Source organism: Rhinopithecus roxellana, chromosome 12 (genome assembly GCF_007565055.1).
Source record: "Rhinopithecus roxellana isolate Shanxi Qingling chromosome 12, ASM756505v1, whole genome shotgun sequence".
NCBI classification, from domain to species: Eukaryota; Metazoa; Chordata; class Mammalia; order Primates; family Cercopithecidae; genus Rhinopithecus; species Rhinopithecus roxellana.
In genome coordinates, this window is record NC_044560.1 from 49,132,480 (window position 1) to 49,150,233 (window position 17,754).

The following is a 17,754-nucleotide window of genomic DNA, read 5'->3' on the forward strand; positions in this document are numbered from 1 at the left end:
GAGCTGAGTGCTTTATATATATTATCTCCTTTAGTTCTCATTATAATCCTGTAAAGTAGGTGCTATTAACATATTCAGGCCGGGTGTGGTGGTTCACGCCTGTAATTCCAGCACTTTGGGAGGCCGAGGTGGGCGGGTCACAAGGTCAGGATATCGAGCACATCCTGGCTAACACAGTGAAACCTCGTCTCTACTAAAAATACAAAAAATTAGCCGGGCGAGGTGGTGGACGCCTGTAGTCCCAGCTACTCGGGAAGCTGAGGTAGGAGAATGGCATGAACCTGGGAGGTGGAGCTTGCAGTGAGCTGAGATCGCCCCACTGCACTCCAGCCTGGGTGACAGAGTGAGACTCCATCTCAAAACCAAAAAACAAAAAACCATATTCATACGCGATATCTATTCATTTCTTTCTTTTTCTTTTTCTTTTTTTTTTTGAGATGGAGTCTTGCTCTGTCACCCAGGCTGGAGTGCAGTGGCGCGATCTTGGCCCACTGCAACCTCCGCCTCCCGGGTTCACACTATTCTCCTGCCTCAGCCTCCTGAGTAGCTGGGACTACAGGCGCCTGCCACCACACCAGGCTAATTTTTTGTATTTTTAGTAGAGATGGGGTTTCATCGTGGTCTCGATCTCCTGACCTCGTGATCTGCCCACCTCAGCCTCCCAAAGTGCTGGGATTACAGGCGTGAACCACTACACCCAGCCCGATTCATTTCAAAATGAGGAAACTGAGACTTAGGAAGATTAAGGACCTTTCTCCAAGTCACACATCTAATAAGAGGTAAAACCAGGCCTAGGATCCCAGGCCAGGGCTCATAGCTGTTATACCACACTGTTTTTCATCCTATCTGTCACCCTTCCCCTTCCTCCTTTTCTGATTGATGTGCTACATGCAGCAGGTACTTTTTTTTTCATTGTAGCATTTCTCACAATGTACTGTCACCAATTTATTTGTCTATGTCTCTCCTTAAATAGGGAGATTCCTGAAGGCAGGAACCATGTCTTACTTATTCCTGTAGACCAGTGCTTACCACAATATGTGGCACAAGGTACTCCAGAGGATGTTTGTTTACTGAATTATATTGGCTTTTTCTTCTCTACCTGCTGTCTTTTGCTGAAGTCTTAGCATGTCCTCTACCCACACTCATTTGAGCTATGGCAGCTCTCAAATCAACGTTAGCAGTTACTCTTGGGTCTGAACTTACGTGTGGGTGTTGACATACATATGTATGTGTATGTCTGTGTGCGTTTGTGTGTTTGCTGTGGTATCAACTAAAACAGCTAGTTTTCCCAGTGCTTGTCTACATCAAAAGCTTTTAGCCATCATGTTTCTTCAGTTCCCTTTAATCTGGAAACTTTCCACAGCCTTTCTTTGTCAGCATGACATAGACATTTTTGAAAAATATAGTCCATTAAAAAATAAAATGCTTCCCCTGTTGGATTTGTCTGATGTTTCCTTCTGATTAGATTCAGGCTCTGCATTAAAATGCTGTTTCTTTTCTCGTATTTGGAGGCACACAATGTCCATTTGGCCATCTGAAGTTGATTTGGAGCACCTAATCAAGACGTTGTCCTATTTCTTCCCTGTATACTTAACATTCTTTTTCCTCTTGTAACTAATAAGCAAATGCTGAAGAGACATTTTAAGATGATGCATGTATCCTGTTACTCTTCAACATTCCCTCCTGAATCCATTGATGATTCCTGCCTATACTTGTCTTTAATATGATGATTGCAAAATGACAATTCTGGAAATAAATGTGGTATCTGACCCTAGACTAGATCCTGCACAGGAGGGGATAATACCATAAAAGACATCGACTATGCATTAGATGTCCTACTTAAAGTAATGTAAGGTTTTCATTTAATAGTTGACATTTAATTGATTAAAAAGTACAGGCCTCCCCTGGATTGAACGGCCCCCAGATCTAGTCTCATGTGAGATCCTATGACTCTATGTGAAACTTCTGTTACTATGATGGAAACTGTATGGAAACTGAAACTAAATAATAGTGGTATGAAATGAAGACTCTAATTCTGGTTGCACATGTTTGTTTTCTTTATTAAAAGACAATACAGAAATGATGAAACAATACCTCAAGGGTCTTGAACATGGATGAAATGACAGAGGTCTTTAATGCAATGGCACAGAAGCTTCTGGCATCAGCACCTGCAAGCCCTGTTCAGTTGTCATTCATGATCGCCAAATACTCCTTCTGGTGTTCAACCAGCTTCAGGAATACTTGGTATTTCTTATCATAGTATCTGTGGGAGAAACATAAATATGTTGAATGATCTCAAGACAAAACTGCCATGGGGCTTCCCTGTACATTTAGAAGAATGGGAATATACCTGTGGTGGTGATGCTGACACCTAGATTTTGAATGCTTACAGCATCCTGGGCAATGAATTAGCATGTTTCAGACCTATGATATGTGACCTGCATGAAGTTTTATTATCTCCATTTTAGAAATAAGAACATTTAAACCCCATCTCTATTAAAAATATAAAAATTAGCCGGGCATGGTGGTGGATGCCTGTAATCCCAGCTACTCAGGAGGCTAAGGCAGGAGAATCGCTTGAACCCGGGGCGGGCGGAGGTTGCAGTGAACTGAGATCACACCACTTCACTCCAGCCTGGGTGAAAGAGTGAGACTCCATTAAAAAAAAAAAAATTTCTAAATGAGAGGCATATACAAAATAGTATAGATAAAAATTGGCAGAGCTGGAATTGAAACTTATGTCTGTCTGACTTCAAAGCTTCTGCTGTATATACAAAAAGGCCCGAACTTAATGGAGACCCTTTCACATTGCCAGCTTCAATAAATATTTCCTATATAACTAGCCCCAGGTTTGATGACTGGCCTAAAATCACAGCCTGACCAAAGACGAGACTGAACATTTTAATTGCCCTTTTGCAGATTCCACATCTAGGTTTCCCTTGTGAACTGCTTTATCCAGGAGCAAAACTCCATGGAAAGGTGACTCATGCCTTTTCTAGAGCTGTGCTCGCCTTCCAGGCATCTCATAGTGGCCCTTGCTCTCCCTGTCCTATCTGTCTGACTCTTTGGGTTAGACCTGTTAGGCAAGACCTCCATGGTATTGCCATGAATCAGACAGCAGAACAGCTGAAGCTGCTCTGGCATCATAATCCTGAAGGAATAATAGGAACCGAGACAAATTATACTTGCAGCCTTGCAACTTTGTCCTTACTCCTCTTGGTTGGGAAACTGACATAGGGTGAGGGGATGAAGAAGCCAGTTTAGCATGTCTTGGTTTATTCTGGGGTGCTCTGAAAAGGAGTCCTCATGAAATTTTGGTGCAAAGTTGTGCATTGGGGGAGAGAGGTTGTAAAAGTAACCTTGGATACACAGAGGGACCTACCTGATATTTATTATACTGTAAGCATTCTGGGAACGTAGGAGTTGTGATGGGGCCAAGCACAAGGTTAAAAGGTGAACTCCGAAGCCTGGGTTGGAATCTTAATGTGGCCCAATATTAGCTGGGGGACTTTGGATATGTTACTTACACTATTTCTGCCTAAATTTCTCCATCTGTAAATGGGGATAATTATGGGATCTACTTCAGGAGAGCTGTTGTGTGAATTAAACGTGGAAATACATGAAAAGAATTTAGAACAGTACCTGACTCATAATAAGTGATATAAGTGCTAGTTACTAATTTTTAGGTAATTAATATTTTAATATTATCATCAATATAGCTATATGTAGGTACTACTAAAACCTACTCTATGACTATCCAAATTTATTAGTCGCAGAATTATTTTAGGAACAATTTGCTCCTACTAATGATGCTCTGTGACAATATAATGGTAAGCAATTCTTTCACTACATGAGATGGATTTCTTGACTTTAGAACCTCCAAATTGCTAGAAGGGAGCTAAGGGGAACACCCCTTCACACACACTTGAAGATTTACAATGTTAATACTGACAACTTTGCCGTAACTTTGTGCACTGGCCTTATTCTTTACATAGGTGGAATCATGCAGTATTCGTCTTTTTGTGGTTATCTTATTTCACTTAGAATAATATCCTCAAGGTTCACTGATGTGTGGCATGTCAGAAATTGCTTCTTTCTAAGGTTGAATAATATTCCATTGTATGCACATATCATTCTTTGTTTATATGTTCATCTACAAATGAACACTTAGGTTGCTCTCACGGTTTTAGTTATCATGAATAATGTTGCTGTGAACATGAATGTATAAATATCTCTTCCATACCCTACTTTCAGTTATTTTGGGTATATACTCAGGAATACAATTCCTGAATCACATGTTAATTCTCTTTTTAATTTCTTGAAGAATGGCCATACTGTTTTCTGCAGCAGCGATACTATTTTGCATTCTCACCAAATATACACAGGGGCTCCAATTTCTCCATATCCTTGCCAACATTTGTCGTTCTCTGTTTTAAAATAGTAGCATCCTATCGGGTGTGAGGTGGTATCTCACTGTAGTTTTGATTTTCCTAATAGTGATGTTGAATACCCTATCACGTGCTTATTGGTCATTCATAAATCTTCTTTGGAGAAATATCCATTCAAGTCCTTTGCCCAATTTTTTTTTTTTTTTTTGAGACGGAGTCTCGCTCTGTCGTCCAAGCTGGAGTGCAGTGGCCGGATCTCAGCTCACGGCAAGCTCCGCCTCCCGGGTTTACGCCATTCTCCTGCCGCAGCCTCCCGAATAGCTGGGACTACAGGCGCCCGCCACCTCGCCCGGCTAGTTTTTCGTATTTTTTAGTAGAGACAGGGTTTCACCGTGTTAGCCAGGATGGTCTCGATCTCCTGACCTCGTGATCCGCCCGTCTTGACCTCCCAAGGTGCTGGGATTACAGGCTTGAGCCACCGCGCCCGGCCTCCTTTGCCCATTTTTGAACTGGGTTGTTTTTGCTTTTTTGTTGTTGTTGAGTTTTAGGAGTTCTTTATACATTTATATATTCTGGATATCAATCCCTTTTTGGATGTATGATAAGCAAATGTTTTCTCCCATTCTGTGAGTTGCCTTTTTACTTTGTTGATAGTGTCTTTCAATGCACCAAATTTTTCAAAGCACTTTCAAGGGACTCTTCCAGGGCCACATATAAATTTGGACTGGGCAAAATAATGCGATTTGGGGTCATCCTAAACATTTACTCATTAAACTATAGTCACTAAATTGTGCTCTTCGTGATTGTGAATTTTCAAATCAGCCGAATCCCTTCTCTTCAAAATGTGCCTCAAGGCAGTCCCTTGCTTCTGTGTGGCAGAGGCCTAAGTAAATGTCGTCCCACATCGTTAACAGTGTGATCTATTAGGCAATGAGATGAGGTTGGCTCAGAAGGAAACTGGCTTCTTCTGACTCCTTGCAAATCTCTGGGTTGCCTGCAGATGGTGCTAAAGCACCGTGTGTGGCACCTCCTTCACAGAGAACAGTGGCCAGCTGCCAGCTCCCAGCAAGCAGCCAAGGACTCTTTTCTAAAGAAACACGTGGGGTTTAGGGAAAGAACTTAAAAACTTCCCTAACAAGTCTTGGGAGGGTCAGGGAAGAGATGGAGAAAGACAATCTTTCTAATTTCACAAAAAGAGGGATGCTCCAGCTGCCTCCAGGGAACAGAAACAGGGACAGCAGCCCATAGCTCCTACTGCCAATGGGAACTCAGATCTCTCTACCTTCCTGCATGGAGCTCCCTTATGCAAGGCCTGCAGCTTCCACCCTGGCATTTAGAGAAAGGTTTATATTCGGAGGATTAGCAGCCTGACTCTATGTGGAGACAAAGGAATTGAAAAGAAAGTGGATTGCTTTTCCATGAACATTTCCAGTTCTGGTAAAAACTGATCCTGCTTCAGTGGGATCTGCACCTTTGCCTGTTCATCATGTTAAGTGGAATTTGCTTTTAGGTCTTAACCTTGAATACTTTCCTAAAATTATAAAAGCACTTCCACAACAACTCCTTCATCTTCAAAATCACCACCAGCAAATTAATAGAGGTCTTTTACATCTCTAGCCTGGATTCTTGAAAGAGCCTTTTATTTGGACCCTCTATTTCTACCCTGAGCCCCCTGTACTGGATCCTTTAAGAGGGATCTTTCTGATCTGCATCGACCAGGTCGCACCTCTGCTTAGAATTCAGCATCTCTGTTCTGCCTATAGGGTGAGGTTGGAGGTCTTTGGCATGGCCTCCAAGGTATTTATGAGCTGACCTCCCCCTACCCAATTCTATCCTTCCCCAGTCCCATTTCCTGCCATTCCCCATCTCATACTTTGTGTTTCTGGATTATGAGTTGTTTATAGTAACCTGAATGTACTATGCTGCTCCCACCTTTATAACTGTACACGTTATTCCTTCTACTATGAATATTCTTTCCTGCCTTGGCCTGTCTACCAATTTCTTACAGTGCTTAAAGTTAGCTTGGACATAACCTCCTTCCAAAAGCATTCTCTCATCTCTACAGGCTCCCATCCCTTTCTTCCTTGGGCAACTTTGTCACCTGGCAATACTTCAATTGTGGAACTTACCTCGTTGTTCTAAAATAATCTATGTGCCTAAATCAGATTGTTTTATTCCCCTGTAACACCTGCCTGGAGCCCAGCATAATGCCTTGAATATAGCAGGAATTAAATACATTAATATTTTGTTGAATTGGGATTAAAATACTGACCAACACCATTTTTTAGATTTTGATGCCAAGTGATATAAAGAGTAAAAGAATGGGCAGATGCTACTGGGTCCTTTGATGCAGATATAAGAGATCCCTACTTTAGAACAGAGAAGAGCAGATTTGCTGCCAATTACCTAGGAAAAAGAACATTGGTCTGAGAGTTCAGAAGCTTACATCTGACCCCCAGCTCTGGCCCTACATAGTTCTGCAATCTTAGATAAGTGAAGGTGACGTTACCTCCCTGGAACTTAGTTCTCTTAACCACTAAATTAAAGGACTGGATTAGTTGACCACCTGAGTTTATTCCAGATCTATAGTTGCATGTGTGTGTGTATGTGCTCAATTCCTTAGCACTGTACATATAAAAAATAAACACTTACCTTTTATCCTGTAGTCTCGGGAACACAACTTTCCCAACTTTGCTCATTTTTGCCATTGCTTCCTGTTAAATGGAAAACAATACAGACAGTTCAGTTGGAAAGCGAAATCCAAAGTGAGGCTTGTCACAGGCAAAACATTCTAATTAGAATTTGCTTCCCTTAAAAAACGAGCCGGGCATGGTGGCAGGCGCCTGTAGTCCCAGCTACTCGGGAGGCTGAGGCCGGAGAATGGCGTAAACCCGGGGGGTGGAGCTTGCAGTGAGCTGAGATCCGGCCACTGCACTCTAGCCTGGGCGACAGAGCGAGACTCCGTCTCAAAAAAAAAAAAAAAAAAGAATTTGCTTCCCTTTAAGATATTTGGTTAGTCCTCTTTTTTTTTTCAACTTATTTTTCTCTGGTAATAAGAATAAAACACAAAAATAAGAATAAAACACAGTGAACATTTAAAGTTTCAACTATGACCACATATCCTGGGCTTAATAAATACTTGTATATTGAGGCCTCTGGGGCATAAACAACCCAGAAGGCAAAGCAGTTCTGTGACTGCCTCCAGGGGTGAGTGGGAAGAATTATTTCCCCTCCTCACTACCTGGACACAGGGCAGAAGAATGGAACATAACCAGCCGCTGAGTACATCGTCTGCTTACCTAAAGATAGCAATCACTGAATGGAACTCACTTTGCACCTATACTTGAGGATAAAATATTTAAGACCTCTTCAATTCAACTTCAGCTCTTTTTCCAGCCATCTCTGAAGTTGTGAGTACCTACTGAGACCTCTGGGCTGAGTCTAAGTGACTTGAGTTCTGGAATGTGACGTCAGGACATTCTTTTCTTTACAATGGGGCACTCAGGCAGATGACATGTTACAGCATCTGGGTGGACATGGTATGGTGTGTGCAGCATCAAGATTAACCATGGATTGTGTTGGCTCCCATATGAGCAGAAGAGTAAGGTTTTTTTAAGGAGTTTCTTAGGCTGTTAAGGCCATGAGAAAGTAAACTTTGGAGTTCAACAGACCTGGCTAGGGAAGATGGCAAGCAACAGTATGACAAAGCTCTACAGCATATGCTCAGTCTTAGGAACGGCTATTGAATTCCTATTGCTAAGGATGCAGTCATTCTGGGATCACATGTATACAACTTCTTATTCTACACATTTGTTAATCACTGACTATGTACCAGACACTCTGCTAGGGGTACAGATTTGCATACAACATACTCTTTATCCTGGAGAAACTCGAATACTAGTAAGGGTGGAAAAAATGTAAAAAAAAAAAAAAAAAAAAAAAAAGCAAAAGAAAAAAAAAAAAAGCTGAATACCATACAGAATATGAGAGCCCCTGGGTATCTTCAAAGCATTTCCAAGTGTTCCCGCTGACCATCTTTGCCACCTTACTGTGACTGATTGACCGATTTGCATGCCACTAATTTCCTTCTGCCACCTTGTATATTTTCTGGTTTATGTGTTCATTGTCTGCCTTCTCCACTCCTTGCCCTAACCAGAATTTAAGCTGCACAGGGCAAGGACTTGTCTGTTTACTACTGAATCTCGACACCTGGAATATTCATAAAACACATTGCCTCCCTTTCATGTGCCAAGCATAACACTCAATCTACATGGAATACAGAGAAAGATTGTATGGGCCTTTCATCAAAAAGCTTACCATAGAGTGGAAAAGACATTTACTGTGATCAAAATAGAGTGTGATAAATACTACGCTAGAAGCGGATAAACTTCTTTCAATAGTTATTCAAGGGTTAGGTAACCTGACGGTTCTTTCATCTGCTAGCTTACACGAATTTCCACTCTGGCCAGGTTGCTCTATGGACTCTTCCATGAGGATAGCATGTGCATTCTGAACTAGTCATCTAGCTTCCTAGCTCTCAATGGATCTGAATGTGCTGATTGGGAGATCAGAGATGCTAAGAGTAGCCAGCACACTGACAGCAGAAAGAAATGGCAGTCTTAAGTAGGGAGGAGATTTTTTTAAATGAAAAATTATTTGACAAGGAAACCATGGAGAAAGATAAAGACTAAAAGGGCTTTCTGGAGTCATATTGTGAAGGGCCGGACGGTCAAACACATCTTAGTGAAGCTGCTGCCATCCCACTTAGCAGAGGTATGTTAAGAGCTCTGCTTGCCTCAGAACATTTTCCTTCATAGACGAAGTCCTGATTCCCTTAGAGCAAGCTCGGGTATTGTTGAGATCATCTCAGCAATCCCCATCATCAACTGTGCCACTCATTCTTATTTTGTCCTCGTCTCTTCCTTGAGTTGTGCTCTGCAGTGCTTTAGGGAGGACCTTGCCTTCTATTACCAGCTCTGACTCTTCAAACTGCCCTCAGGGAATGCTCCTCCTGGCTGTGCTTTGGCCCCACACTTGAGACAACATTCCAGGATCGCCTTCATGGGTGGGATCCAGGAAACTTCCATTATAGAAGGTACTCCATAAATGTTATTTTCCTTCCCACTGCAACAGATGTGCACACAAATGGCAGACATCAGGGAATTCTTCCTTCCTTTCTCCACATTACCTTTGCTTGTTTTAAAAATAAATTGAGAAGCAAACATCAGCAAAAGAGATTTCAATGGTTTAAAAAGAGGTTATGCTGTTTCTCAAAAAGTACAGATTTAAATGTTAAACTTAGCTCAGGTATCAGCTCTGCTGAGATTTTTTTCTGACTCATCCCCGCTGCCTGCCTCCCACCTATATTGAGTTATGTGCTCCAACAGCAACTTGTGCTTCCGTCTATCATAGCGTTTATGACATGGCACCATATTTTTTTGTTAACAGATCAGCCTCCCCAACTAGACTGTGAGCTCCTTAAAGCTGGAATTGTTATAATTATTTTCACTGCCAAACTCGGCATCTGGCATATCGTATGCATTCAGGGAATGTCTACGGAATGAATGAACTTAAGGATAATACACGTGACAGAATGTTAAAATGGAAGTTTTGGCTGAGATCTAAAGATGACAGATATGAGATACCAAAGCAAACTGGAAACAGACCACCCTGAAGAATGTGCAAGAATCGTGCCTGAGGACCCATTAATCAACTCTTAAACCTTTCATCTACGTGGAAGTTCAGACAGAGATGGATTTTTAGGAAAGAGCTGTTGGTTTATTGCACATCAGGCCTCCTTCCAGGGTGAAGTATGAAGGAATCCTCTCCCTTCAGGAGTCAAGAGGACACAGACCAGCAGAGAATCTGCTGCATGTTCCTGATATGTTGTGGCACATGGTGGCTTGTGTGTGACTCCTGTCTGGGAGACAGGCTGGCTGGCAGCTGCAGTGTAAAAGTGAAGTAGAGGTTACCCTGGGATCAACCAGCACTGCCAGAGTCTGTTCAGATCCCAAAGACAAAGGTTTCCCATAGACCCCAAGTGGCCCATGTGTGAGAGAGATGCCAGGGGTTCTTAGATCCTGTTCAACATGGCCGCCTAACGAGGTTGAGGAGTCTCCACAAAGCAGCATGAGGTTGGGCTGGGCGCAATGGTTCATGCGTTTAATGCTGGCACATTGGGAGGCCAAGGCAGGTACATCACTTGAGGTCTGGAGTTTGAGACCAGCTTGGCCAACATGGTGAAATCCCATTCTCCAAAAATACAAAATTACCCAAGTATGGTGGCATGTGCCTGTGGTCCCAGCTACTGGGAAGGCTGAGGCACAAGAATTGCTTGAACCTGGGAGGCAGAGGTTGCAGTGAGTCAAGACTGCACCACTGCACTCCAGCACTCTGGCCTGGGAGACAGAGCAAGACTCTATCTCAAAACAAAACCAAGCAAAAAACAAAACCAAAAAAAAAAAAAAAAAAAAAAAAAAAAAAAAAAAAAAAAAAAAAAAAAAGGATAAGGATTCCTGAGGAATTAAGAGTGAGCAATTTATGAGAATAGAGAGGCATTAACTAAGACAAGAATATTTCAGGTGAGAGGTTTTCAGAGGCAGAGGGTCTCCCCAAAAACCTATGATGTGCCTTATGAGAATCAGAGCTAGCTGTAAACACCTATAAGGCTGAGAGAGCATGAAGCCCATTATGACAGTACTGATCGGATAAGAACTTCCCTACACTTGTAACTTTTCTTCCCTTATACTTTCTAACCATTTCAGAGGAACAAGAAAAAAGCTAATATGTTGGAGAGAAAGTGAATGAGGAAGAAAGGAGAATCTGATTAGAGCTACATCTCATTTTTGGCAGACCCCAGCTGGAAGAACTGGAAAACGTCTTACCTTTACCTTTACATATTCTTTGATACTTGAATTTCTGAATTTCGGCTACATCTCACAACTTAAAAGGACCATAAAGGTTATATTATCTAAGTGACTTTACATTTATCTAAAAAAGTAATGGAACCACCAGAATTTTTAACCAGGGCAGGGAAAAACTAGCTCTAGTGCACAAATGTAAAGGGATAATGAGAATAGAAAATAAAGACATAATTTTTTATTCTATCTCAATAATCGTGTTTGTGTTACATAATTTTTTGTTTGCTCTATACAACTTGTTAAAAACAAGTTATATATGCATAATAAAGATTAGATCAGTACATATTAAAATGTTATCAGGTTGGATAGCATGGGTAACAATTTTTTTTTCTTATCAAGTTCTTTATTGTATTTTCCAAATTTTCTACAGTGGCATATATTAATTTTGTATTTGTAGGGAAAACATGTAATGCCATATATGTATATATATGTATATATTTAAAGTTATGCTTACAAAGGCAGTCAAAATGGCTTAGGTTCACCTTCCCCTTTCCTGAAAGGCAGGGCTCATTATGGGTTCCTAACACAATATGGAGAATACCCTGAGAATCAGTGCTCTCATCAGAAATAGCACTGCTGAGTTTTCCAATTTCTCCAAATAATTAACACAAAACTGAAATCTCATGATCCCACTTGGCTGCAGTAAATCTGAATTTACCACAACATAACAATACGAATTTATTATGGAAATGCTGACACATGCTAAATATAGTCACCCCCACAATATATTTCTGTTCCAAAGGGTTTATTTGAAGTTGGCCTCCAAATTCATACTTTTTGTCTGCAGGCAGGAGCCGGACAATCTTAATTTGCAGCACGCTACCCTCTTTGTTTGAGAGTCTAGACAGCACAATGAATACAGTGACTTTTCTTTTTCCTTTTGCCCACACAATGAAAGCTTTTTAAAAACAAAATATTTTGTAAAATAGCATTTTAATCACTTCTTTTCTTTCTCTCTATAAGGCAGAGCTATAAATAAACCATGAAAGTTCACATTTGATCATCACTTCTGAAAGCGAGAGAAGGGTTTCTGTAGGAAAAAATAAGAGCCCTGTACCATGGCCATGAAAGACTGCATTCATGGGTTTGACCCTTCCCTGGTGTGTCGAGGCCGCCATACCAATCAGCACATACTGCTCACCGCTTCTCTTGTGGCAGCACTGGCAATAGCCAGGCCTGCATATGGGCAGGGGAAACACCCAATTCTCACTTGTCATGACCTGGCTTGGGAGCTACCCAAGGGCTATAGGCCACGCTGGAGTGAGTTACCAGGGAAATGAGGTTAAAGGAAGGAACGGGCTCTTCAGTACCCTTGGAGAAGATGTAGATTCCATGAGTGGTAGACTTACTGATGTTGGCAATTTTGGGAGCAGGGGATCTAGTACCTTCTCCCCTACCCTGAGGAAGGGGAATAATGGCCTTAAGACTTTTGAGGAGGACTGTCGAGTAGTCTAGCCCAAGGTACCAAAGGGCATTGCAAGCTGGGCAATTCCAGAGTCACCATCTATAGGGGAGAATAAAGCAGAACCTAGTGTGGTGGAAACGAGCTATATATGAACTCCCAGAAGGCAGGAATCACATCACTGTAGGCCTAATGTCTAGCACAGTCCTAGCACTTAAAGGTGCTTGGTTAGTGTTTGCAGAGTTGCCAAAGGAAAAAGTGATGGCAGTGTTTCTTAAGTGGCATCCATACACTCCAGAGAATTCTCATTAAGATTCCAGAAGAAAATACTGGAAGTGCCATTTATATGATTTTTATTTTTAGTCTTAAGAAATTAATTACACTTTACCAGCATTTAATATATGGATTGTCAGTAGACAATTTATCAGTTTGGCCACACATCAGTCAGTCATGAGTCACGTAAGATGTGTGAGGTTCTTGTGAGGAGAGTGGGAGCTCTGCAACTCCAGGGATGGCCCTATGTGTCCCTTATGTGTCCTCAGCTTCCAGGATTGCTACATGTGGTCTTTTGCATGTTCCAGGTTAGTGATTAATAGGTATTGACTAGTTTAAGCTAACCCTCACAAAATGGGCAAGCAGCTAAAAAAGATTCAGTCAATGGATTGCAAGTGATGGAGAAAATTATCACCAGTTCACCATTCGGATTCAAGTAAACAAGAAAATGGTGATGTTTTTACTCAGTACTAGCTTCTCAGATTATAAGGTAAAAACAATGAAAACCTAGTCAAACAAGACAAGGATTGGGAAAATAATCAAAATTATCAAGAAGACTGCTGAAATTTGGATACATAGGCACATACAAATCATTTTTAAAATCATCAAAATTCATTTTTAAATTATTAAAAACACACCTGGTCATAGACTTACAGTGTATGTTTACATGTTGCTAATATTAGCATGAAGCCATCATGATAGGTAAACACATTGAAAATACTTTGGTTCAGCTATATTTCACTTGTTTTATAGAGTAAATAATCTATGAACACAGAATAGCATATCATGCTTTTTCATAAATAGGTTTTCATGTACTGAGGATACATATTCAAAATTTATTTTAACTGATGGGGTATATGGTTAAAAAACACTGTGGTGTCTGTTGACTTAGTGGCCAACTACCACTGCCATTGCCATTTTACTGGTTTAAGCTTTGTACTCTGTGCTGTGCTGATTATTTTAAGTATATGACCTTTTTAACCCTCAAAATGACTTTAGGACACAGATCATCTTACCCTACTTTGTGAATAAAAGAACTGAAAATAGAGAGAATATAAATAATTTTCCCAAGGTCATAAAGTCATTATGTAGTAAAACCAGAATTCAAGCCCAGTTCTGACTGTAGGTCATTGCAAACCCTAAATTCGGACCCAGTGGTACTATTCTCCCTGTCATGAAAACAGCCTGATTCTTGAGTGCCCTAGGCTGGAGTTCAAATCCTACTTCTGCTGCTTATTAGCAGGTGTGATCACCTGGAGTGAGAAGAGTGTGTTTATCAGTGAGATGCATCAATACAGTACACTGTACCTTTTTTCAAAGATGCTGACACATAGCTCTAAAATTCAGGAATCTGCCTTCCTGAGGAACTCTGACTCATTTTACTGGAACAACAAGTTCACATGCTAATGTGTGGGCTGAGGCACATGACCCCTCCATAGAAAAACAGAAAATATATCAATGTGACTTTCCTTCAACAAGCATTAAGAAATGGCTAGTTGTTCTTTTATTTATTTTGCTTTCTTTTCTTTTTGACACAGTCATCTTTTGACCTGCACCTGGTATTCTGTGTAACCTCCATGAACTGGAGACAAAAATATCAATTGAGAAGCAGGAAGGGATGAGAGAAAAGAGAGTGGGAGAGGTCTTTATCATTAATCATGATACGAAAACTGGTACCTCATTTATAATTTTAAATGCACAATCTATACACATTTACATATCTTTAGAGTGTTGAGTATATGGGTATATACTTTATCAAAATTCATCAAGCTATACATTAATCTTTTTATATTTCACCTTATGTATACTATATCTCAATTTAAAGTTTGCAAAAGAAAAAGGAAAATGAGAAAAAAAGTGCATGTCAGTATATTTATATTTTATTTTATTTTCAATTATAAAAATGCCTACCAAGTGAAAAAAAAAATTTAGATTCTCAGTTCTCTAATTTTGACTCTAAAACATACCTCAAATTGGTCTCTTGGTCATAAAGGAGGGCAGGAGTGGAAGCTTTATAATTCTGTAGGAAATGGAGACATTAGCAGAAAGATACTGGATTTTAGAGATAAATGGGCTTGGGGTTGGATCCAGGCTCTGCTACTTATCAGATGTGTGAACCAAAGCTGTTTTCCTCTTTATTAAGTGAGAATAATAATATCTACTCAGTGTTGTTGAAAATTCCAGTATCTCATTCTCTGACCACCACTGCCTAACTGGTCTCTTGACTTCCACTTTGGTTTCCCTTACAGCAGTCAGGACCAGTCTAGGTTTGTTTTTTTCCAGAAACAGAGAAAATAGAGTTCAGTGATTAAAATAATTGACTATAACTGACGGTCAGAATTTCAAACTGGATTTTTGCATTTACTTGTAAAATCATGGAATAATTACTTAAATTCTTCATACGTGTTGCCTCATCTGAAAACGGGGATAAAAGTATTTCATAGGACTGCTGTGAGAAGTTCATGAGTTATTTGCAGTAAAACACTTGAACAATGCCAGCATATAGTAAATGCTACACAAACTTTACATATTTATTATCCCATTAGCATGCAAGCACCACGTGGCCAGGGGTGTGTATTGGATTCATGCACCACACCAAGAACTGTGCCTGGCCAGAATAGTTAATCTATAAATATTTGTTAAATGAATCAATGAATGATTTTATCTCTCTGGGCTGTTCCTACAACACTTCTGACACCAAATGTGTGGGTTTTTTCCTCACACTAACCAGTTCTCCAACTCTCAAGTCACCAACTGCATTATTTACAATTAAATTTGATTCAATTCTGATACTAACCCCAGGTAGTTAGTGTCAGACCCCACAGCTTCAGGGCTCAATCCAGCAAGACTGCCCACACTTCAGATGCCAATCACAAGTCCTGGGTCTCCTGTATTTCTGTACAACTGACCGCGAATTGGAGGTTTCCACAAACCCCAACCCCCAAGGCTTGATAATTTGCTAGAATCGGCTTATGGAGTTCAAGACAACGGTTGACTTACTATTACCAGTTTATTATAAAGGACACAATTCAGGAACAGCCAAATGGAAGAGATACATAGAGCTAGGTACGAGGGGAGGGAGGTGCAGTGGTGCAGTGAGCTTCCATGCCTCCTCCAGGCATGCCATCCTCTCAATACCTCCCTGTGTTCACCAATCCACAAGCTATCTAAACCCCATCATTTCGGGGTTTTTATGAAGGTTTCATTACTTAGGTATAATTGAGTAAAACATTGGCCATTGGTGTTTGACTGAATCTCTAGCCCCTTTCTCATTCTGGAAGGTCAGAGGAGGGGCTGAAAGTTCAACCCTCTAATCATGCCTTGGTCTTTCTGGTGACCAGTCCCCATCCTGATGCTACAGAGGGGCTCTCAGCCATCAGCCATCTAATTAACATACACATGGAGCTTAATCTAAGCTCCATGAAAGCGGAGTCCTTGGCTTTCCTTTCTTTGAAGTATCCCTAGCTTTTAGCAGGGATTCCAAGAATTTGAGAAGCTGTGTGCCAGGAACTAGGGACAAAGACCAATATTTATTTTTTAACACATCCTTGCAACAGGGTTCCATTGCTTTTTGAATAAAACTCAAATGTCATAGGGTGGACTAAAACTTCAGGATGGAGTTTGTGCCGATGTCTCCAGCCTCATCTCATGCCCTGCTTACTGGGCTGGCCATGCTGGGAACACACTGCTGCTGTCTGAACATGCCAACCTTCTTACTGCCCAAGGCCTTTCTGCCTCTCTCAGGAATGGTCTTCTGTAGGATCTTTGACTGTCTGGCTTTTTCCATATGATTTAGGTTCTCTTCAAACATAATATTGAAAAGACTGCCCTTGGTCACTCTTGGCAGAAGCAGTGCACCCTCCTAAACATCTATGACATCATCTCATTTTCTTTTCCTCATAACCCTTGATAGCACCTCATCATCTGAAATTATACTTTTAATTGTTTATTGTCTACCTACTTCTCTGTGGTCCTCACCTCTGCTCTCTTCCCTACTGAATCTAAGCTCCATGAAAGCAGAGTCCTTGGCTTTCCTTTCTTTGAAGTATCCCTAGCTTTTAGCAGGACATTGGTTAAATGTAAGGTGAAAGTGCAAGTTTACTGAATGCCTGTTTTATGCAAGGTACTGGTATACACGTCTTGTCTCACTTGATCCTCATTAACAGTCTCTAAGGAAGGTCTTATCTAAATTTACAATGAGGAAATAAAGGCTCAGAGAGGTTACGTACTTGCTTAAGCTAGTAAATGGCTAAGCTGGGATTTGAAACTTGCTTTAGCTCATGAATAAGACCAGGCCCATTCCTTAAGAAGCTCACAGTCAATAGGCAGATCTCCAGCTTTAGTTACTGACAATTTATCTTCTTCTGATGACTTTGGGGCCCTGTAAAGCCTTAAAAGCCTGCTTTCTTCACTGTCAAAGACAAATTCAATTATGTTCATTATATTGTGCTTATAAAGGCAGGAAGGTGGATTCACTGATGTATAGAAAGACTGTTCATATTAATTATTGAAACAAACAAAATTACTGCCAGCTGTATGACCCTGAGCAAGACCCTTCCCCTCCCTGGGACTCACTTTCTTTATCAGTAGAATGAGGGGGTTGGAGTAAATTATCTCTAAAGTCTTTGCCAGCTCTACAATCTGTTGGTTTTGTGCACATGTGGTTTTCTGATTAACTCTCAGTTGACAAGTTATTCCTTATTCCCCATAGTACATTCTATTAGAGTTTTGCTCAGCACACCCCGACAGAGAATATACCCACAGTGTTTTC

The 17,754-nt window shown here is 40.8% G+C and overlaps 1 protein-coding gene across 11 annotated transcripts in view; it reads right to left on the reverse strand.

The window, feature by feature from the left end:
• Positions 1-2,033: 2,033 nt before the first annotated feature.
• Positions 2,034-17,754, reverse strand: part of FGGY (FGGY carbohydrate kinase domain containing) — a 447,226-nt gene continuing 431,505 nt past the window's right edge. For all 11 annotated transcript variants that reach the window (XM_010365749.2, XM_010365751.2, XM_010365748.2 and 8 more), the window contains 2 exons: positions 7,041-7,102; positions 2,034-2,263 (listed from right to left, as the gene is read on the reverse strand). In XM_010365749.2, the coding sequence (XP_010364051.2) occupies positions 2,182-2,263; positions 7,041-7,102 (144 nt within the window). In that variant the 3' untranslated portion in view covers positions 2,034-2,181. The remainder of the gene's footprint in view (positions 2,264-7,040; positions 7,103-17,754) is intronic.